This window comes from Nannobrachium achirus (assembly GCF_963921795.1).
Source record: "Nannobrachium achirus genome assembly, chromosome: 12".
Lineage (NCBI taxonomy): Eukaryota > Metazoa > Chordata > Actinopteri > Myctophiformes > Myctophidae > Nannobrachium > Nannobrachium achirus.
In genome coordinates, this window is record NC_137832.1 from 17,785,456 (window position 1) to 17,809,261 (window position 23,806).

At 41.8% G+C, this 23,806-nt stretch overlaps 2 protein-coding genes across 3 annotated transcripts in view; one reads left to right on the plus strand and one right to left on the minus strand.

The window, feature by feature from the left end:
• cux2b (cut-like homeobox 2b) overlaps positions 1 to 2,050 on the minus strand; it is a 223,514-nt gene extending 221,464 nt beyond the window's left edge. For both annotated transcript variants that reach the window (XM_080739266.1, XM_080739265.1), the window contains exon 1: positions 1,234 to 2,050. In XM_080739266.1, the coding sequence (XP_080595392.1) occupies positions 1,234 to 1,296 (63 nt within the window). In that variant the 5' untranslated portion in view covers positions 1,297 to 2,050. The remainder of the gene's footprint in view (positions 1 to 1,233) is intronic.
• On the plus strand, positions 1,007 to 23,181 carry myl2b (myosin, light chain 2b, regulatory, cardiac, slow). The gene is made up of 7 exons (XM_080739270.1): positions 1,007 to 1,215; positions 18,441 to 18,530; positions 19,227 to 19,302; positions 20,154 to 20,258; positions 21,806 to 21,884; positions 22,106 to 22,154; positions 22,994 to 23,181. Exons 1-7 carry the CDS (start codon positions 1,186 to 1,188, stop codon positions 23,096 to 23,098), a joined length of 534 nt encoding a protein of 177 aa, XP_080595396.1. The 5' UTR covers positions 1,007 to 1,185; the 3' UTR covers positions 23,099 to 23,181.
• Positions 23,182 to 23,806: the final 625 nt, after the last annotated feature.

Sequence of the window (23,806 nt, forward strand, 5' to 3'; positions counted from 1 at the left end):
GGCTTTTCCGCGGGACCTGGACTGCCACGCCGCTGTCATTTCTCATGTTACAGAGCATCAATCATACGGGCAGAGACACTGAGACAGTGCCCTTGCGCTGGCTGAGGCTGATTTACAAACATTAGCGGGGAATACAATTACACAGCCCTGGCCCGAACAGCCCAATGCGGCTTTAGAGGTGGGGGTGGACACTGGAAAAAAACCTTTAAGGTTTCCTATATGCTATTTTATGCCACGTTTGGTTCCAGGGATGCAGCTATAGCCTAACCTGTCAACAAATGTGCTTTTTCATTGCAACTTTCAACTATAGCCTATAGTCTACGAGGCATAATTAATAGACTATAGCCTACTATATCTATTGGAGCTCTAGACGCACTATTGTAAATCAAATTGCTCACCTGAGACATCTCTAGGCTATAAAAGGCTATCGTGTCATCGTACAAACAACTGAATGCGATCAAGACGTCCGTATGCATTGTTGAAAACTATAACCTGCCAAACAGATAGCGTTGCTACTCGTAAAACATTAAATGTTCCGATATCAGTTACAGCTTATTCTATAGTAGACTACACTACCACACCAAATCCTCCAACAATTAAATGCATCCTTGAACTGATGTCAACACACGTACACACACAAAAAAGAAACTTTCTCAATCATAGTCGTTTAAGTTGACTATCAAACAATCGTTTCAAAATCCTTCAAAATATGAGACAAAAAAAAAGAATTGTGTATAGTATCACAAGCGGTGCTGAAATGCAGCGAGCACAGAAACGCAACAATCGTCGACAACACGAATGGCATAAAAAGATTACAAGCAAAAAAGAAAAGAAAAAGAAAAAAAGTTACCCTACGTCCAAAAGCACCGAGATTCGCTCAGTGCCATTAAAAGTTTGCGAACAGCAACACTGTAGCGATCGTCGCTGTTGTAAAAAACGCATATAAATCGCATTGAAAGTGTGCAGCGTGCTGTCCGCGGTGCTGATCCCAGTAGTGGAGGGAGCGCAGAGCGCCTGTGTGCTGTGTGGTGCTACTCTATGGTCGCAGCTCCATCGCTGATCAATGATTGAACTGAACAAAGGCAGAAGAGGATCAATTTCTAATAACTATCAATGCAACACGGCCGCTTTCGCTCTTAATTCGCACGGCGGCGAGACAATTCACATCGGTCCAAAGTGCGCGACATGGCGCTACAAAAGATACACGTTGAAAAGGTGAGGAAAAACACTAACCTGAAGCCGCCGTAGATCAAATTTCTTCCAATATTGAAACATCGATCCTACATCGGCGGCCATCTTGGGGGATATTGAAGAGATTTTTTTTCCAGCAGGCTGCAATAAATATGTGGGCTGGATTCCCCTCGTTAAACAACGTTTGCGATTACCCGGGTCCTACTTTATGAAAAAAAGTAATGAATAGACTTACACGCGAGCCCAGCGATATGTTTAGCAAGCCTGCCGACATGTTTGGTGGGTGGGAAAAGCAACATTTTCTGACGGAGCTCCTGATTTTTCCAAAAGTAAAAGCAAACTGTATCCGTGCATCCGTCCCGGACATTAACTGGACAATTGCACTTGATTTTGCTTTGGCAAAGTTATCAATACTGACGTAAGGGGGTGATCAATATTGTCTGGAAAAGAGAAGGAAATGATTTGTAGATTAGTGCAGTTCATGGAATTTAGCCAAGCCTACTTTTAGCCTAGGTTATTTAGACTAAATCTGTAATGAAAGTGAAACACAGAAATATATATTTTTAGAAGAGTAGACCTATAGGCTACGGGAAATGAAAACATGGTTGTAGGTAAGCTATGTTTCGTGAATGCAACCTCGTCCTAATTTCGTCTCCTTTATCTTATTATGCAAATAGGACTAAATACCTCATTAAGTGGGCTTTTCTGCAATTATTCTTAGTCTTCCTTCATTCTGACGAACAGATTTCCACGATAAGAACTGCAGATTTAAGAATTTACATGACAACCTCAATCTTAGATAAATATCTTTAGAGTTGTTCAACTTAATCCTATAGCCTAAATGAATTCTGTCGACAAAAAATATCTATCTATAGATTACATAGCCTATTCACTTGATTTCCATAAGGTAGCCTATACACGGTCTACTTTTATGGATTGTATTCATTCATCTAAAATATAACAAAGTTGAAGTTACTTGTATTTTACTTTAGAAGACGTGTATTTCTGCAGGTTCAGTTTTTGGGGCAGTCAGTAAACAATATATAGGCTACAAGCTAAAAAAGATAGAGTGCCGATGCAAGCTTAATCAATAAGCACAAATTATGACATACGTCACATCTGTATAGGCTATATTAGATCAAAAGCAGAGTTAATTATGCTTTTATTTTATAAACTTTTCCAAACATCACTTCTGTTGATAGATAATACCGTGTATGTTTGTAACGATGAACCAGTTTAATCTTAACATTACCTGATTATAAATATATAGTTAACACTTCCCTGTTTACAAGCTGTCATTCCTAAAATAAGTCTCTTCAATTAATAAGACTAACTGAAGGACATATCGGTGTCACTGACTCCCCCTGCTGGTATTATAGTGTACTACAAGCACGTACAGTGCTGTACTGAAACGAGGCTTTTTGTATTATTATTTTTTATTTCCTCTACTAATTATACTATTATCACCCAGCAAAGGCATTATTATTATTATTATTATTATTAAAATCCATTGCTTTAATCCCCTTTCCCACATCACTGATCACTTCCATGAGTCTCACAATGTAGGCCTACATAGCCTATTGCATAGGAGCCACAGAGACTGCAGTTGATATCTCTCATAAATCGGTGCTATGTAGAAAATTATTTCCTCATGAGTCACATTATTAGTAGCTTGGGGGACATATGAGATATTCTCATGCAATGCAATACAAAAATACCTAGGGGGTAAGTGAAGCTTGCTTATTAAAAGTTTCAGTCATTGCATTTTATTTGTGGCTCGAGGGCGGTGAATATGCAGAACTCAAGTGTAATGAACATCTTATTTAGCTGTGATGGATCAGAAACATAGCATTCACATAGAATTACTGTACATTAGAAGCCAATTTGAAGGCAATATTCCCACAGCTCATGTGGGTATTTATAAGGTAGCTATAATTGAAATAAAATACATTGTAGGCTACAGGGGTGGCAGTCGCTCAGGGGTAGAGCATCCGTCATTAGAGCACGGACGGACGGTTCCCGAAATGTTCCCAGTTCGATCCCGGGCTCCCCCAGAGTTAGTGTCGAAGAGTCCTTGAGCAAGACTCTGAACCCCTAGTTGCTCCCGGTGAGCAGGTTGGTGCCTTGCATGGTTCCCTCCGCCATCGGTGTATGAATGGGTAATGCACAATCTCTATAAAGCGCCTTGGATAAATGCACCATTTACCATTTACACATGGACGGATTAACCCCCGCGAGGGCCCCTGGCCTATAATTGCCAGACCCATGAAATGGGTAGGCCTACATAAGCAAATGTCTGTCCGGGTTTTCTATATAAAGGGTATATATGATGATGACATGATGATGACATGCCTACAAAAGGCATGATGTCATAAATGATGATGACAGACAGGGGGTCTGGCACAACCAGGTTGACCTGGTCTAGTTTTTTAGGGCCCCCCACCCTCACCATAAGCCCCCTCCCTCCCGACACGCACTACCCAGCTCGGATTTTAAGCCATGATGATCATCTGTGGGCCAAGAAAGCACCTCTAGACAACAGAGGAGGGGCCCACACATTTGATTTTTAATTAACGTATACATTTAATTTTAGTAAGTTGTCAATGACCACGCGGCCCAGTTCCCCCAAGGGCCCCTGAGAGCCAAGGGCCCCTGGCAACAGCCCCACCGGCCCAATGGTTAATACAGCCCTGCATTTACATCTTCCTACACCCAAAGGTTTCCGTTTTTCTGTGGGTGTTGGGTGTGCAGTTATCGGTGCAGTGCATGATTTGGGTATGTTAGAATCTAATATAAATGCTAATTATCACAAATATAATGCAATAGCCTATAGCAGGGGTCTTCAACAGGGGGTCCGGGACCCCTAGGGGGTCCCCAGAGTTACTACAGGGGGTCCTCCAAATCTTTGAGTGATAGAAACTTTTTTTTCTCCCTTTTTACATTAACCACTTGAACCCATAGCGTCCATATTCTGAGAACTTTAGCCAAAAAATAGCCGATCTACAAGCTCACAACGCCTCGCGCTGCGAGGCGTTGTGAGCATGTAGATCGGCTATTTTTTGGCAATGAGCTTTGGTATAGAGGGGAAAAAGAGCCGTACAGATTGAAAGGTAAGGTATATTAAGTATTGACGGTTCAAGTGGTTAAATATCTGAAAACACAAATTGACATGAATCCAAAATACACTGATGATTGTGCTGTCAAACAAAGATGGAATCTATGAACAGGTTTTGGGGGTCCCTGCTTCATCTCTCTCTCAACTAAGGGGTCCTTGGCCTGAAAACGTTGAAGACCCCTTACTCAGATCGGCTATTGGCTTGTAGATCGTCTATTTTTTGGCAAAGAGCTTTGGTGTAGAGGGGAAAAAGAGCAGACAAAGTACAGATTGAAAGGTTACGTTTATTAAGTATTGACGGTTCAAGTGGTTAAATATCTGAAAACACAAATTGACGTGAATCCAAAATACACTGATGATTGTGCTGTCAAACAAAGAATCTGTATGGAATCTATGAACAGGTTGTGGGGGTCCCTGCTTCATCTCTCTCTCAACTAAGGCCTGAAAACGTTGAAGACCCCTGGCCTATAGTTATCTGCTGGAAAAAGGTAAACATGTCATAGTCAAACATATATGTATAAAACAATCTCCAGTCCCCATTTTTAGAAGCCGTGCTGCATCAACAGCTTGAAACCATGCAGGAGGAGTTCTATGAGAAAAACGATTAAGGATTCTTGACACCACGTTCACCATTCCCCAAAACAAGGTACTTTATAAGTCCAGCTCTGCTGACCTCATTAAATAAATCACATTTCCGAGTGCTCCTGAAACATTATGAAATCTCACAAGCAGGCCGAGGGGTTATCCCACCATTACGGCGTTGCCATTATTAACAGAGTGACTTTTGAAGTCGGCGAATCAGGAGGAGAGGGAATGCGTACCTTTGCCTGCATTAATTTGCAAGGAATTGGTTCAGTCACTTTTTGACCTGTTTGAAGCAATGATGTAATTGAAAGGCTTGCGTGAACATTTCCAGATTGTTAATGAGGCCAACGGAGAGGAGATTTCAAAATGAAATGATTGTGTTTCTCCTAGGAGACTGCCAACTGTGTATCTCTAAAGTTCTAGATAAGTTCTAATTCAGTGGGTCTACTACGCTCCAACCCTGGAGGCTCAGAGTGCTTCTGCCTTCCATTCAGTCTAATCAGAAACTAATTCAGAACAGTGTTGATTTCGTCGACTAAAACTATGATGAAAAATGTTTGTCGACTGCGTTTGTTTCACTGACGAAAACTAAATAAAAACTAAATAAAATCTAAGCTGTGATGACTAAAACTATAAGACTAAATATATTGACAAGTTCGTCAACAAAATGAAAACTAGACTGAAACGTTAGGGAGGGACTAGTGGAGAAGAGAGTCATTTTATGTTTGGTTGCTCTCAGGTGTTGCGTCCGCGGTGATGAAATTACATTTTATTCAAAAAACGAAATCAAAATGTGCTGTCAAAAACAACACTGATTCAGAACTTGAACAGTAGGTCAACGCAATCAAACTATCTGTCAGAATAGAGTGTGTAGAAACTGACTTTCTTTGTCAAGATTAAATTAACATGAGGGATTCTAATGTGCAGGGTTACAGACCACTCTTCTAGATGTTTCCAAGATGTCTGCCGTGAAAGATGAAGGGGTCATTCAGAATCGTCACCACTGGAATTTAGCTTAAAACCAATGATTTGCTGGAAGAATTCACTTCAGAGCACCTGATTATTTTGCCAAAGACAAACTGTACCTTACATTTTCAAACTGTACCTTGTTGTGTGTGTGTGTTTCTATTTTAGGTTAATTTCTAACTTTTCCTGTAGCCAGACAAGTCAATTAAGAAGAAATTCTTGTTTAAACTGACAGACTGCCAAGAGGCACGATGTCTCTGTTGACTGAACTGTCACATTTAGTAGGCCTAGAATTATTGAATGCTTTAACCAGTGAAAAACAGCAGATATACAAGCTCACAGCGCGGCACCGAGTGCCGCGCTGTGAGCTTGTAGATCTGCTATTTTTGAAAAAGTCGTGAAAATGTGTGCAAATCTTTGAATATATGTATTTTCAAAGCGAACGTTTGTAACTCAAATTTTGCTTCTGGGGGGTCCCTGGAACTAAATATTTTGAGATGGGGTCCATGGCCAAATACATGTCATTTTGGGGGTCCTTCACATGAAAAGGTTTGAGAACCACTGACATAGTAGCACTAGTCTCTCAAGAACAAACTAACTGAGCTCCAGTTGAAGTGAAAAGGACCTTTTCTTTGACGATGGCTGGCCAGACTGCTGACATAGAAACATAGGTTTTTCAAAAAATCTTAGAAGGATTCAAAAGACACTTAAAGAATCGGGTCAAAATTCAAATTTTCATGATTTTCCAAAAATAGCAGATCTACAAGCTCGCAGCGCGGCACTCGGTGCCGCGCTGTGAGCTTGTATATCTGCTATTTTCAATAGTTAAAGCATCAAATAATGATACACAATACTGTGTACCCGTTCTAAATTAGTTATTATACCATGATATTATCATTCTCAGCAGTAGTAGGGATTGAAGTCTCTAATCCATAATTATGATCATTCTATATGTCTTTTGTGTGATTGCAGGCTCTCGCCCCTCTCTCCCTAGTGGCGAAGAACTTCTGGGGACCCAGATTACAGGCCAATTCACACGTTGTCACTTTGTTTACACTTTGTGAAAAATGAGGTGAGCTATTTTGTTTGATTAATTCATTTAATCTATTGGTAAACTGATAACAAGTTCTTATTAAAGGAGTAGTTCACCACTTCACCCCCAAAATGACTTTTTCCCCTATTGATTACTCAAGCCATGGAGAATATTTTTTGGTTTTTTGTTGAATTCCCTAAGACAATAATTTGATTACAATAAATGCACGCCCATTGATTTCCGGATGGGGACCCATGCATTTGGGGTCCCCATCCGGAAACAATGGGGGTACATTTACCATAATCACTGTTTTGTCTTGGAATGCGACAAATACAACAAAATATTATTAAACTCAAGTCTCCATGGTGTGAGTAATCAATATGGGGAAAAAAAGTCATTTTGGGGGTGAACTACTCCTTTAACAGAGATGCAACTTGGTTGCACAGTCCATATGAATAAGAGAACTCAACTCTATCTTGTTAGTTAGGTTTTATTATATCTTAACATAATTTTAATGAAGGATTGTCACCGTATACAGGATAAGGTAGACAGTGATGAAAAGAAATCCTTCAGATCTTCAGGAAAAACAAAAAAACAACCAAACACACAAGACGAACACAAACCCTGAGTCCCACCCAACAACCTCCCAAAAAGCCAAAAGAGTATCTGATTAGATGACAGCATAAATGATACGCTTGTTGTTCAAATTCTCAGAAGATGTTTAACCCAAACTGTTCTCAAGCACTTGAGGGGCCACCCTGAGCACGGGCAGTGGTGGCTGAGTGGTTAGTGTCCACACCTAGACACTTGAGTGTCCACACCTAGGGCTCCGGAGGCCCCAGAGGTCGCAGGTACGATCCCCCACTCCAGCTGCCACTGCTCCCCTTCCCCCTTGCGCTCCTTGTGGGCATCACTGGGTTGAGTTCAGCTGGGTCAAAGCTGATAAAAAAAAAGCAGCTGGGTTGGGCTGCGATATCTGAATTTCCCCCGCGGGATAGTATAGGTATTCATTAGGTCAGGTGTCCTGCGGGTTTTAACATTGTACCTTGCAGGGACGTGCAGAGAATGTTAGAGAGGCAGGGGCTAAAATTTCTAAAAGGGCCTTTTGGTGGCTGCGACACATTGTGAGCTTGGAGGTCGGCTATTTTCGGTGCTTGATACCACACTGAACTAAGCATACTGGAGATGTGGCGTAACGGCATGGATTTCTACACAGAGAGACTTGCATTCAAGTTCAGGAGAGTTTGGACAAGGCAAGGCATTTCTCTTAAAGGAGTAGTTCACCCCCAAAAATACCTTTTTTCTATTGATTACTCACGCCATGGATAATATTGTTTTTGTATTTGTCGCATTCCTTAGACAAAAATTTGATTATAGTAAATTTACCCCCATTGATTCCGGATGGGGACCCAAATGCATTCGGGTCCCCATCCGGAATCAATGGGGGTACATCAAGTCTCCATGACAAGAGAAATCAATAGAAAATAGAAAAAGAAAAAAAGTCATTTTGGGGGTGAACTACTCCTTTAATGCCGTCTTCAGGAATGGCATGACAAGGGGGCATTTGCATTTCTTTCACCGGTATGCTGAATTCATGGTCTGGAAAGGGCACTTTTTACAGACGGATAAAAGGGCAGGGGCTCAAGCCTCTTTGATGTCTATGTGTGCACGTGCCTGGTGCCTTGAGCCTGATTTATACTTACAGTAATTGCGTGCCGGTGTCACGTGTGGAAAATAGTAGATCTACAAGCTTGTTGTGAGCTTGTAGATCTGCTATTTTCAGTGCATGGCACCGGCATGCAACTAATAAGTATGAATTAAAGATCATCATGCTTAATATGCACATGCTTCTACTGCTCTAAATGGAATATCCCGCTGGGTCAGACAATGGGCCTTATCAAGATTCGTTCAAATATTTATCATGGAATTTTAGACTCTGAAATTTTTATGAACACAAATCACAAGGATAGCCAGAGCTTATTAGCACAATTATAGACTGTAGCTCATCCTGTAGATAAGGTCCAGACTCCAGAGTTGTTTTAATTGAGAAGGAACTTATCAGGACTTCATGTACTGTAGTTCAGGGGTCTTCAACGTTTTCAGGCCAAGGACCCCTTAGTTGAGAGAGAGATGAAGCAGGGACCCCCACAACCTTATCACATAGATTCCATATAGTTTCATTGTTTGACAGCACGATCATCAGTGTATTTTGGATTCATGTCAATTTGTGTTTTCAGATATTTAACCACTTGAGCCGTCAATACTTAATAAACGTGACCTTTCACTCCGTACTTAGTCTGCTCTTTTTTCCCTCTACACCAAACCTCTTTGCCGAAAACAGACGATCTATAAGCTCACGAAGCCTCGCATGTAGATCTGCTATTTTTGCCCAAAGTTCTCAGAATATGGACACTAGGGTTCAAGTGGCTTTATATAAAAAAGGAGAAAAAAGTTTCTATCACAAAGATTTGGAGGACCCCCTGTAGTAACTCGAGGACCCCCTAGGGGTACCGGACCTCCTGTTGAAGACCCTTGCTGTAGCAAACAAAGCCAAGTAATAACGATGATGCTCAACATTTGCAAAAGCTGAATCACCATAATGAGACATTTGACAAGGGGCTTTACAGAATGGTGGTGGTAAAGGTTTTTCCCTCCGTGTCTTAGTTATTGGACACAGGTTGCTAGCGCTACCTACTGGACAAAAGGGACGAATGGAAGATGACTGGCTTGGCTGTAGTTTTGTCTAAATCTACATACATAGTGTTCACTTAAAGGCCTAGAATTATTGAATGCTTTAATCAGTGAAAAATAGCAGATATACAAGCTCACAGCCGCGCTGCGAGCTTGTAGATCTGCAATTTTGGAAAAAAGTCATAAAAATGTGTGCAAATATTTGAATACATGCATTTTCAAAGCGAACGTTTGTAACTCAAATTTTGCTTCTGGGTGGTCCCTGGAACTAAATATTTTGAGATGGGGGGTCTGTAGCCAAATAAATATCATTTTGGGGGTCCTTCACATGAAAAGGTTTGAGAACCACTGACATAGTAGTCTCTCAAGAACAGACTAACTGAGCTCCATTTAAGTGAAAAGGACCTTTTCTTTGACAATGGCTGGCCAGATTGCTGACAAAAAAACCTTAGAAGGATTCAAAAGACACTTGTAGAATCGGGTCAAAATTTTAATTTTCAAGATTTTTCAAAAATAGCAGATCTACAAGCTCGCAGCGCGGCACTCGGTGCCGCGTTGTGAGCTTGTCTATCTGCTATTTTTCAATAGTTAAAGTATAAAATAATGATACACAATAATGTGTACCCGTTCTAAATGGGTTAACCATCTAAAGCCCTATTATTGCGACCGAAGGTCACAGTCTGGACGTGTAGACGTGTACAATTTTTTTACGGTCTATGATGGGTTTGCCGCTCTGACATCATGCTCTGATGTCACTGTGATGTCAGGGGAACCACTCTAATAGAATGGGTTCGCCGCTCTGACATCACGCTCTGGCTTCACTGTGACATCACAATAACAGAATCACTTTTATTGCGACCGTAAGGTCGCAGTTTAGTATAAAAACCTCCACCGGCCGTCCGTCGGTCACACGTGCGGTCGACCGCACGTCACACGTGCGGTCGACGTGTGATGAGGTCACGATGAGTCATCTATGCCCAAATATAGATTTCTAGGTCAGATGGCCCATAGAGTTTGTGATGTCAAACCTAGCAACCCAATATAAACAAACCTGATGTCAGACCTGAAGTATCCTTTTATACCCATATATGGAGGTACAGAGATCTCCATATATGGGCATATTAGAAAGCCCATATATGGGCATATACGGATGACATCAGGGATATCCATATATGGGCATAAAAGGGACAAGGGCTTACAGTTAAGAGATCTCCATATATGGGCATATCAGAAAGCCCATATATGTTCATATACTGATGACATCAGGAATATCCATATATGGGCATAAAAGGGACAAGGACTTACAGTTAAGAGATCTCCATATATGGGCATAAAGGGACAAGGACTGTTACAGTAGATATAGAGATGTCCATATATGGGCATAAATGAACAAGGACTGACAAACACTGAGATCTCCATATAACCTATGGGAATATAAGGGACGAGGACTGTCAGCTTGTAGACCTATTTTCTAAATATTGTTGTACATTAAAAACTTGAAATGGGTCGTTCTGCATAGTACTTGGGATTTGTTGATGTAAATGTTCACATAGAGTGTAATAATTGGTAAAACAAACTTTTGGCCTATTTGTGGAGATAAGCGACCAACGGTCGCTTATCTCCCGATTAGGGAGTCTTACTGGTGCCCATATATGGAGTTCCCTGATGTCATCAATATTAATGATGCCCTGTTAGAGAGATCCCTGTGATGCCAGGGGGAACAAATCCCTTTTATGCCCATATATGGAGATATGGAGATCCCTGTGATGCCAGGGGTACAAAATCCCTTTTATGCCCATATATGGAGGTCCCTGATGTCCACATCACTGATGTCCACATCCTTGTGGCCATCACTGTGACCTCGCCCTTTGGGGCGAGGTCGCTTGTCGCCCTGTGGCGTCTTACTAGTACTTTGTTGTGCGATAGTGTCCTGCGGCAAAAATAGTCAATCTACAACAGCTCACAAGAATCTGGTAGATTTTTGAAGTCACAGTCAGTCATATCCCATTCTTTCATATTTTTATAACGTTTAATGGAACAGAAATACCAGAACAATGTTGTTCATTCATTCATTCAATAATTCATTCATTTATTATTGTTGTTGTTATAGTATTAACAGACAGACAGTATCAAGGGAACTGAGGACAAGCATTATAGCCAAACCCAGGACCTTTCCTGTGGGGGTCATTTACCATTGGCTGACATGTTGTCTTTCTGACCACAGATAAACAGTTATCCATCAGACTTAGCACCTCTAATGCAGGAACAATGACCACATGACATCAGACATCTAGGCTTTCTGGATAAAGGGTTGTAAAAGAGAGGGGACAAATTCAGGCGTCATATTGTTTATATCCTCATTGTTCTTCCCAATCCAACACAGTCCACAGTCAATGAACACTCCCAATATTTAAGCTCACAGCGCCTAGGGTCTGTGCGTTGTGAGCTTATGAATCACCTATTTTTGGTGAGCAATACCGTCATACGATAGAGCAGTGTTTCTCAACCACTGTGCCTGGGGACCTTTGGTGTGCCCCTGAGAAGGGTCAAGTGTGCCCCTTGAAACTGCTTGAAAGACAGTATTGTATTTATCATTTTAAAAATGATTTAAACTAGTGAAAACAGCCGATCTAAAAGCACACAACGCCTCGCGTTGTGCGACAGCCTTGTATGATGAAGCAGGGCTTTACTTTGCGAAGAAACATACAAATTTGAAACTTGGAGATACAAGGTGTCTTCCTGACAGTGACGATATTTACACCCCCTTATTATGTTGGTGTGCCCATGGATTCTTGGGAAATGAAAAGTGTGCCCATGCAGAAAAAAGGTTGAGAAACACTGCGATAGATATAACATTATTATGGTGTGTCCCGATCCTAAGTAAGAACTGGTTGCTTCTGTTCCCAGATCTTCAGTGCACTTTAACTTTTCAAGAGGACATTGGTGGACTTCAAACGTTCACAATAAACGTGTACTATATAGAGATATTAATGCTGCATTGTATTTTACATTGGTAAAATATTTGCATTTTTATAGCATGCACAATATCGGAGTGTTAATTTTCTTTGAAATGATAGAAATTGATAGTTAAAGCATGCACTATGTCACATCCCTGTTCATCATGTACAAGTGCTGCTTGATCAGGGGATAAAATGAATCTTGACCTTCAAAATATTTGTCAAACTAGAAAGAAGATGGCGTCAAAGGCCATGTCTCACCTATAGATCGAAATGTCTCAATAGAAGAACAGGGAGACCGAATACAACCGTCCCAATTGTATAAGTTATATTGTATTAACATACTCTACCACAGGGGTCTTCAACAGGGGGACCGGGACCCCTAGGGGGTCCTCAGAGTTACAACAGGGGGTCCTCCAAATCTTTGTGAGATAGAAACTTTTTTCTCCTTTTTTATATTAACGATTTGAACCCTAGCGTCCATATTCTGATAACTTTAGCCAAAAATAGCAGATCTACAAGCGCGAGGCGGTGTGAGCTTGTAGATCGGCTATTTTTGGCAAAGAGGTTTGGTGTAGAGGGGAAAAAGAGCAGATTAAGTACAGAGTGAAAGGTCATGTTTATTAAAGTATTGACGGTTCAAGTGGTTAAATATCTGAAAACCCACATTAACATGAATCCAAAATACACTGATGATTGTGCTGTCAAACAATGAAACTATATGGAATCTATGAACAGGTTGTGTGGGGGTCCCTGCTTCATCTCTCTCAACTAAGGGGTCCTTGGCCTGAAAACGTTGAAGACCCATGCTCTACCATACAGATTGGACAACATTACATTTTACATAGTCCCGCTTTAAATGGTGTATAACTAAATAAATCATTATTGCACCACCCCCCCCCCCCCCCCCCTCTCTCTCTCTCTCAAAATCAAGATGTGCACACACAGGCAATATAACTTCATGACACAGTTATGATATGTGTATTTTGGTCAACTGCATTACGGTGTATATAAATAAGGATTGTTCATTTAAATGTCTGTCACACTTTAAAATGTGTATCAAGAAGCCTAACACTTAATTTGAAAACAATCCACAGACATTCAGTCTAGCAATGAAACGTTTATTTTTACGATTGTGACTCCACATGGTTCCACCCTAATGTTTTCGACAGCAATGGCATGTTGTGTGTGACACAGAGTCTTATTGGGGGCATAGAAAAAGGCTTTTCCTGTTGTTGTGCTACTGGGAAAACAGCTCAGATCAGATATAATTCATTGTCCAAGCCCTTATGGGGCATTAACAGGACAGCTGGAGGTCACAGACCAACAAGAGGGGCCGTCAATCAACAGCGCCATGGCCCAGTTGTTATCCTGATAAAGTATATTGGTAATGCGACAATTTATTTGCTAGATTACCTATTAAATCGCATGAGGTTAAAATACTGATCAAGGTTTAACCCATTTAGGCCCAATTATTGAATGCTTTAGCTATTGAAAAATAGCAGATCCACAGGCTCACTGCCGCGCTGCGAGCTTGTAGATCTGCTATTTTGGAAAAAAGCCGCGAAAATGTGTGCACATTTTTGAATATGCTGTATGTATTTTCAGAGCGAACGTTTGTAACTCAAATTTTGCTTCTGGGTGGTCCCTGGAACTAGATATGATGCGGGTCCGTGGCCAAATAAACATCAAGTTTGGGGGTCCTTCACATGAAAAGGTTATAGAACCACTGACATCGTAGTCTCTCAAGAACAGACTAACTGAACTCCAGTTAAGTGAAAAGGACCTTTTCTTTGACGACGGCTGGCCAGATTGCTGACACAGAAACATAGGGTTTTTCAAAAAAAACCTTAGAAGGATTCAAAAGACACTCATAGAATCGGGTCAAAATTCAAATTTTCACGATTTTTCAAAAATAGCAGATCTACAAGCTCGCAGCGCCGCACTCGGTGCCGCGCTGTGAGCTTGTATATCTGCTGTTTTTCAATAGTTAAAGCATAAAAATAATGATACACAATAATGTGCACCCGTTCTAAATGGGATAAAGGAACAACAAAGGAATACGCCCCTGTGAATACCTGTGGCTCTGCCTAAACATGGCATGGGGGGTATTTATAGACTGATGGGCATGCATGATGGTGCGAGGGGAAGGCTCTGTATATCTATCCCCTGTTACGATGAATACTGATCCATCACGAAGCAGCAAGGAATACCGTTTGGTCCTCCTCATCCAGTCACCTTTGGAAGATGGTGAGTTGAACTCAGATGGATGCTATAGAACTGCCTTCGGTTAACATTGCGTTTTGGCCTCAGGAGGATTCAAAAAGAGCACAATGTGTAGACCCAGGGGTTCCCAAACTTTTTTCTCTCAGGGCACCCTATAAATATTTTTTTAATCCGAGGCACCCCTACATTATAATTATAATTTTCACTCCCAGCACCTTAAATTTATAGAATATCGTCGTTGTCGGGTGGAAACCTTGTATGTCCAAAACCTTTCTTTTTGTATTTATCATCTATAAAATGTACTAAACTAGTGAAAACAGCTGATCTACAAGCACACAACGCCTTGCGATGCGAGGCGTTGTGTGCTTGTAGATCGGCTGTTTTCACTATTTTTGTGCGACAGAGGTTTCTGCCTGACAGTGACGATATTTTAGTGATTATGTTGCGAGGAAAACATGAGATAATAGCCATTTTGGTTAGAACTGACTGAAAATAACTTTGTACTTCAAGTTTAAACTTGATACTAAATATTTCATCAAGTGTCCAAATAAATTCCAAATATTATCAAATGATCTCGCGGCACCCCTGGACTGCCGTCGCGGCAACTGAGGGTGCCCCGTCACCCACTTTGAAAACCCCTGGTGTAGACGGACGCCTGATTTCTTTGCAGTTTAGATTAGGTTTTATGACTAGAAACACTGAGATGTGTTTGTTGCTTGTTAAAGCTATACTGTGTAAGATTCTCAACTAGTGGTCAGTAGCCATATAGCAAACCGCGGTCGCGTTCGCGTCTTTCGCCCGTTTTTCGTACCTTCACACCCCCGCGTCTGCCTCCACAACGCCGAGAGCTATCTTTGGAGGGGTCCCTGGTTCCTGTGCGTTCAGGCATTCCGGAGAAACGGACTACTTCACCCTGCCTGGTAGGCGAGATTACCTTTTGAGTAAAGAGACACACGGGCGACTACAAATATGGCGACCCCACTTCAAGATGCGCTGTGATTGGCCGGTAGTGTACCATGTGTGCATGATCGGCGATGTGATTGGGCAACGTATACACAACGTATACAGATGATGCAGATTACGTCAATTTTGCGCGAAAACCGGTCCACGGCCAGGATCATAGAAAACATATAAAGAGAAGGCTTCAGAAGCTGAAAATAACGGAGTGGGTGTTCTAAAACTTTAGCGATTTAACAGTTAGGACAATTTTAAGATTTGTTTTATAAAAAAAGTTACATGGTACAACTTTAAACAACAACATTGTTAATGGTGATCACAGTTGTACATATTTAAATATTTTCAAAACATTTTAAATTCGAAATCATAAAATGTAAGCAATGTAGGCCTATTGTAATGACCCTGCAAGAGATCCGGCCGTAACTCGCTCCACCAAGCGAGCCAGCTCTCTTGGCGTTGCGGGTGGCTTGCCTTGTCTGCTGAGTTGGGGGTCGGGGTTCGGCTCCCGTTTGGAGGCGAACTTCCCCACTCAGTCTGCTTATTCATTGTACATTTTAATATCTTTCTATACATTCTATACATTCAATACAGTTAGTACAGTGTAGTATAGGGTGAACAGTGCTTATATACTGAATACTTTACAGGGTCTTCAACAGGGGGTCTAGTTACTACAGGGGGTCCTCCAAATCGTTGTGTTTTTTTCTCCTTTTTCATATTAACCACATAAACCCTAACGTCCATATTCTGAGAACTTTAGCCAAAAATAGAAGATCTACAAGCTCACAACGCCTCACGCTGCGAGGCGTTGTGAGCTTGTAGATCGGCTATTTTCTTGGGGAAAAAGAGCAGACTAAGTACAGAGTGAAAGCTCCAGTTTATTAAGTATTGACGGTTCAAGTAGTTAAATATCTGAAAACACACATTGACATGAATCCAAAATACACTGATGATTGTGCTGTCAATGATTGTGGGGGTCCCTGCTTCATCTCTCTCTCAACTAAGGGGTCCCTGGCCTGAAAACGTCCATGTTACTGTGCAGCAGGGTTCTGAATGCCTCCTGAGCCTGCTACAGGCTAGTTCAGGGGTGGGCAACTTTGATGATGGAGAGGGCCACTATTTTTTCACATTCACTCCAGAGGGCCACAATGCATATACAGGCAAAAATAGCTGATCTACAAGCTCAAAACGCATCGCACTGTGACGCATTTTGAACTTGTAGATCTGCTATTTTTGCTATTTTTGAATTGGAATCCTGAATTATTTTTAGTTTTCTTTTTTCATTGGAATCCTGAAAACTACATTTTGTATTAGTTTATTACAAATGCATTTATATGTTCTTCTGTTAACTTTATGAACTTAAATACAAATGCATTGGACATAAAAAAAAAATACATAAAAAAAAGATATAGTACTAGTAATTAGGCAACTAATATAGACTGAAGTAATTAAAGCGGGTCATTTGCATGGTTGGAATTAATAACAGCTGAAATCAATAACATATCAGTGTTCCTAACCTGTGGGCCGCATTAAGTGAAGGTGGGGGCCGCATGTGGCCCCCGGGCCGCCGGTTGCCCCTGTATGGGCTAGTTTGTGTGCACAACATAAACTGAGAAACAGTAAACATTTACACACAAAAAAATCCAAAAACTTCAAATGAAATCTCAAACAAAACCAAAAAAAAGGAGGAAAACGGAAAGAAATACAATGACCTTCCATCCACATGATTTACAAGTCTAATCCACAACGAGGTTTAGACAGCAGCTGTCGACAGGCCTGTGAATCCAAGCAGTATGATGTCATCACGCTGCATTCCTTCACACTATTTTTCACAGTTCCTTGGCAGTCGTGTAAATAGCTCAACGTAATCCTTGCCTCCATGGGATTTCCAGTCAAATGGGGCTCAGTGTGGCATCCTGTCACCACCCAGGGCCCGTCGCATAATCCCCCATCTGATACTAGCTAGCTCTCTAGAAGCTAGAGAAGAGATCGGACCCAGGGGCGTCACAAGGGGTAGGAAAGTGGGACTGAGTTACTGGGGCCCAAGGTGGAGGGGCCCTAATAACTTTATCTATTGAAAAATAGCAGATCTACAAGCTCACAGCGCGGCACCGAGTGCTGCGCTGCGAGCTTGTAGATCTGCTATTTTTGAAAAGTTGTGAAAATGTGTGAAAATCTTTGAATATATGTATTTTTTAAGCCAACATTTCTAACTCAAATTTTGCTTCTGGGGGTCCCTGGAACTAAATATTTTGAGATCGGGGTCCGTGGCCAAATACATATCATCTTGGGGGTCCTTGACATAGGTTTCTTGCACACATTTTCCAGTTTTTTCAAAAATAGCAGATCTACAAGCTTGTATATCTGCTATTTTTCAATAGTTAACATTCATGGGGGGCCCGCAGTGAATCCTTGTACCCAGGGCCCAGAATTTGGTGTGACGTCCCTGATCGGACCACAAAACTGCGGGGAAAAAGGGGAAAAGCGCGACGAGTAAATATTTCCATCACAAAGTGACATTGATGCTAATCCCCCGTAATCAAACGTGCCCCGTCGCGCAATTCAAGCTGAGCAGTTATCGAGGTCGTGATTGTTGTCTTGTTTGTCATAAGCGCACACGTCAACCGCAAAACGATAATGAGTGAAGTGCAAACAGAGACGCAGGTGATGACTGCGCCAGCGGTGCTCTGACTAATTACCGTGTCACTGTCGAACTCCACAGGCGCCCAAGAAAGCAAAGAAGAGAGCGGAGGGAGCCAACTCCAACGTGTTCTCTATCTTTGAACAGTCCCAGATCCAAGAGTTCAAAGAGGTCAGTCAGTGCTCTGCATGCACGGTCTCAGGGACGTGCTGGGCCCCTGATTCAGCCCGAGAAAAAAGAGTTATAGAGGCCCTCATTGCGCGCTATAGAGAGAGATCTCTCTCTATAGCGCTGCTGCTACTCAAAGATTTACCATTTCAGATCATGACAAGTGACAAGCCAGTGGGCCAATTACTGTACATGAGTTATATTTCGTCATTGTCGGGTGGAAACCTTTTATGTCCAAAACCATTTTAAGAATGATTTGAAGTAGTGAAAACAGCCGATCTACAAGCACACAACGCCTCGCACCGCGAGGCGTTGTGTGCTTGTAGATCGGCTGTTTTCACTACTTTTGTGCGACAGCCTTGTATGATTAAGCAGGGCTTTGCTCTGCGAAAAACTGTACAAATTTGAAACTTGGAGATAGGAGGTTTCTGCCCGACAGTGACGATTTACTTTGTTGGCCGCCCAGCCCCCAAAATGGAACGAAGGCCGACATTTTATTTTAATTTGTTTCCTAATGGCCAGCCTGGACCGGCCGTTCGGGAGTTGTCCCGCTTTTCCCAATGGCCAGCACGTCCCTGCACGGTCTCCTTTCACATAGAATGAATTGCGTGATGATGTTTATATGACAGCATTGATTTGAGCATGCCAGACAGAACAATGTACACACAGTATAGTACTATAACAACTATTCTTCAACAGGCCTTTACCATCATGGACCAAAACAGAGACGGTTTCATAGACAAGAATGACCTTCGAGACACCTTTGCAGCTCTAGGTGAGACGAGCAAGTTGTTTGGTTGCACCGGTGTAATTGTCTCAGCTTGCTTATTCGCAGAGATGGGCACAAAATACAAAAAAAATATTTTGAAGAAAATTCAAAATACTTGATCAGTACTTCTAATCTAATACTGACCAGGATACTGTCACCAAGATACTATCCTGGTGACAGTATCCTGGTAAGTATTTGTATTTCAAATACTTTTTGTATTTTGTGCCCATTTCTGTGTGTATGTATGCATGTATGTACAGTACAGTACAGTACAGTACAGTACAGTACGTATGTATGTAGTGTGTGTGTGTGTGTGGTGTGTGTGTGTGTGTGTGTGTGTGTGTGTGTGTGTGTGTGTGTGTGTGTGTGTGTGCGTGCGCTTGCATGCATACGTGCATGTATTAGGGGTGCAACAATACACAAAATTCACGATTCAATTCGGTTCGATATTTTGTTGTCACGGTTCGATATTGTATTTTTATAACTATGTATTTTTTCTTTAACTTTGAACAATACGGTACCCAACCTCTAGGGTAGTAGTTCTCTAAGTGGGCTCTGCGGACCCCTAGGGGTCCTTGAGGGGGTTCCAGGGGAATGTGGATGTGGAGTGGTATTGTATTGTATTGTTCGGTACAGGGTCATTCGGTTCGATATTTTTCGGTTCGGTTCGATTTCCGATATTCGGTTCGATATGTTGCACCCCTGGCATGTATGTATCGTGTGTACTGTGTATGTATTCAGAAGAAGATATCTGGTAAAGACGACCTGACATTATTCACACCTACCGGTATGTGTAGGGAATGTTATACTGTTACTACACCACCTCTCTGGCTAATAATAAAATACCCTTTTTCTAGGTCGTTTAAATGTGAAACAGGAGGAGATTGATGAGATGCTGAAGGAAGCGCCAGGACCTATTAATTTCACAGTCTTCCTCACCATGTTTGGAGAGAAACTAAAAGGTAGGAGACATTGTTCTGCTGCTCATCTAGAATGTCAGAGGGATAACCCATTTAGAACGGGTACACATTACAGTGTATTATTATTTTATGCTTTAACTATTGAAAAATAGCAGATATACAAGCTCACAGTGCGGCACAGAGTGCCGCGCTGCGAGCTTGTAGATCTGCTATTTTTGAAAAAATCATGAAAATTTGAATTTTGACCCGATTCTATAAGTGTCTTTTGAATCCTTCCAAGGTTTTTGGAAAATCCCTATGTTTCTATGTCAGCAATCTGGCCAGCCATCGTCAAAGAAAAGGTCCTTTTCACATAACTGGAGCTCAGTTAGTCTGTTCTTGAGAGACTACTATATCAGTGGTTCTCAAACCTTTTCATGTGAAGGACCCCCAAACTGATATTTATTTGGCCACGGACCCCCATCTCAAAATATTTAGTTCCAGGGACCCCCCAGAAAAGCAAAATTTGAGTTACAGACGTTCGCTTTGAAAATACATATATTCAAAGATTTGCACACATTTTCACGACTTTTTCCAAAAATAGCAGATCTACAAGCTCGCAGCGCGGCACTCGGTGCCGCGCTGTGAGCTTGTATATCTGCTATTTTTCACTGGTTAAAGCATTCAATAATTCTAGGCCTAAATGTTATAAAAAAACTGCTCTAAATGATGTTCATCCATCTATGTATCAATGTATTGGTTGGTCCTCTGTCATCACGTTGTACATCAAAGGACATAGCCTGTTCAGTGACGAGGGGAAGGTTGAGTCTGCGCCAGTGCTTGAAATAGATGCAATCCCCTAGATTTGTTATGTCCCTCTATATTGATTGAGAGGCTGCTGACAGTAATCTGACTGTACACCAAGGGTTTTTTAGGCTGTGATGACCCCCAAATTAAACATAATATGAACTGGGGACCCCCACCCTGACAAGCTCTTGGAATTGTAGGTATTACATTTAATGTGACTCGGTTCCACAGATAAATATTGTGAAAATAGCAGATCTACATGCTCACAACGCCTCGCAGTGCGAGGCGTTGTGAGCATGTAGATCTCCTATTTTCACAATGTTCGCCTCTTGCTTACTTAATATTTGACAGTTTGGGGGGCGCCTGCTGGCCTGGTGGTCAAGGCGCATACCACATACTAGGCTATGATGCCTGCTGGCGTCGCCGGTTCGATTCCCGATTCGGACGACCTTTGCCACATGTCATTCCCCATCTCTCTCCTCATTTCCTGTCAGTCTACTGTCCTATCGAATAAAGGCATAAAAAGCCCCCCCAAAAAATATATATATATTTGACAGTTTGGTATTAAAACGGTCTTGAAAATCCTTAAATTGTCACTTTATAAATGTGCAGACACCCTGTATACACTTATGTTGGTTTGTTTACCGTTGAGTGAGACATTTTTCTTTACATTAAACTGATCATTTCGGGACCGCACAAAGTAATTTGGGTCCCGACCCCCCAAGTTTGAGAACCACTGCTGTAGACTATTAATAGCAGAGAGATCTCCACATTCATTCCTAGAGATGCTTGTTTCTCTGAAGGTGCTGATCCAGAGGAGACCATCCTCAGTGCTTTCAAAGTGTTTGATCCTGAAGGAAAGGGAACTTTAAGGAAGGATTTGTGAGTATATGTTTTGAACCAACCGTTTTTAAACAAACAGAAACAACACTACTATTACTACTACTACTACTACTACTACTACTACTACTACTACTAACAACAACATTGTAGGTTAAAGTCAGAAATCTTAAGACTATTGGTATTGGTTATAAAGTAGTATAGTAGTAAAACATCTGTTTTTGACTGATGAATATGTACCACCACCAACACTGTCTTTACAGTGTGAGACGAATGCTGACCACCCAGGCAGACAGGTTTTCTCACGAGGAGGTTAGTTCCCCACCACTCACAAAGACAGGCTATTTGAAATGTATCATCCAAATCATGATATATTTCCTCAGTATGTTTACCAGTGCTGCTTTAGACTAGGCAAAGTCCTGTTGCGTCTGTATCATTATGCACAGTAATTGTAAAATCTTTTAATTCATAATTTTTTTTTACCCCTAATGTCACTAAGGCAAATGGCGAGTTTTACTGTGTACTGCAGGGTTCACAAATTAGTTTTCCCCAAGGGCCGAATTATGTCTTGGGTACCAAGCCGAGGGCCACAACATTGCAGGGGGCGACTGTGGCGTTCCCACTACTCCAGCGACAGTTTCGTCGTTGTCGGGTGAAAATCTTGTACATGTAGGTCCAAAACCGTTCGTTTTGAATTTATCATTTCAAAAATGATTTAAACTAGTGAAAACAGCCGATATACAAGCACACAACGCCTCGCGGTGCGAGGCGTTGTGTGCTTGTATATCGGCTGTTTTCACTACTTTTGTGCGACGGCCTTGTATGATTTGCGAAAGAACTTACAAATTTGGAGATTCGGGATCTCCACCCGACAACGACGATATACTAGTGTTGTTGCTGCTCTTATACCACCATTATTACTGGGTGTGGTGTGGGCAAGACAGTAGCCCCCCGTGGGCCGCAAATGGCCCGCGGGCCGCCTATTGGGGAACCCTGGTGTACTGTATGGTGATTTAAGTGTGTCCGAAGACAAAATATCTGAACACACCCTAGACTTGAACTAAAAACATATTTTAACATTGAAACACAAAGGTTGTGCCATGCTTTCATTCACACACACAAAATAATCTATTTTTACTCCACCCTCACAGATGGAGCAGATGTTCATCGCATTCCCCCCAGACTTAGCGGGAAACCTGGACTACAGAAACCTGGTCCACATAATCACACATGGGGAAGAGAAAGACCAAGAATAGATATCATATCTTTGTCCACCATCTCTTCCTGATGTTTTGGGCTGCCCCTCTGTGTAATAAAATAAATGGAACATGTTTTCCCAGAGACGTCCAGATGTTCTTGATCAATTTATATCCGCTAAAGGTTCAGGACGTGTCTGGCAAGGTGGTCCACTTGATGTTGCAGTTCCCTTTACTGACCGTGTGATATGTGCTTGTAGAGCAGGGTTCCCCAAATAGTTTTCCCCAAGGTCCGAATTATGTCTAGGGTACCAAGCAGAGGGCCACAACATTGCAGGGGGCGACGGTGGCGTTTCCGCTACTCCAGCAACAGTTCAGATATCGTCACTGTCGGGCAGAAACCTCGTATCTTCAAGTTTCAAATGTGTATGTTTTTTGGTAAAGCAAAGCCCTGCTTCATCATACAAGATCGTCGCACAAAACTAGTGAAAACAGCAGATCTACAAGCACACAACGCCTCGCGATGCGAGGCATTGTGTGCTTGTAGATCGGCTGTTTTCACTAGTTTAGTAATTTTTTTAGATTACAAAACGAACGGTTTTGGACATACAAGGTTTCCACCTGACAACAACGATATGCTAGTGTTGTTGCTGCTCTTATACCACCATTATTACTGGGATTGGTGTGGGCCAGACAGTAGCCCCCCACGGGCCGCAAATGGCCCGCGGGCTGCCTATTGGGGAACCCTGTTGTAGAGCAACATTAATG

Bases quoted from the DNA above. Each gene is read 5' to 3' on its own strand.
- myl2b (XM_080739270.1), top strand. From the start codon at position 1,186: ATGGCGCTACAAAAGATACACGTTGAAAAG. The intron at 1,216-18,440 runs GTGAGGAAAAAC...CGAACTCCACAG, and splicing joins AAAAGATACACGTTGAAAAG to GCGCCCAAGAAAGCAAAGAA. The intron at 21,885-22,105 runs GTGAGTATATGT...CTGTCTTTACAG, and splicing joins GGAACTTTAAGGAAGGATTT to TGTGAGACGAATGCTGACCA.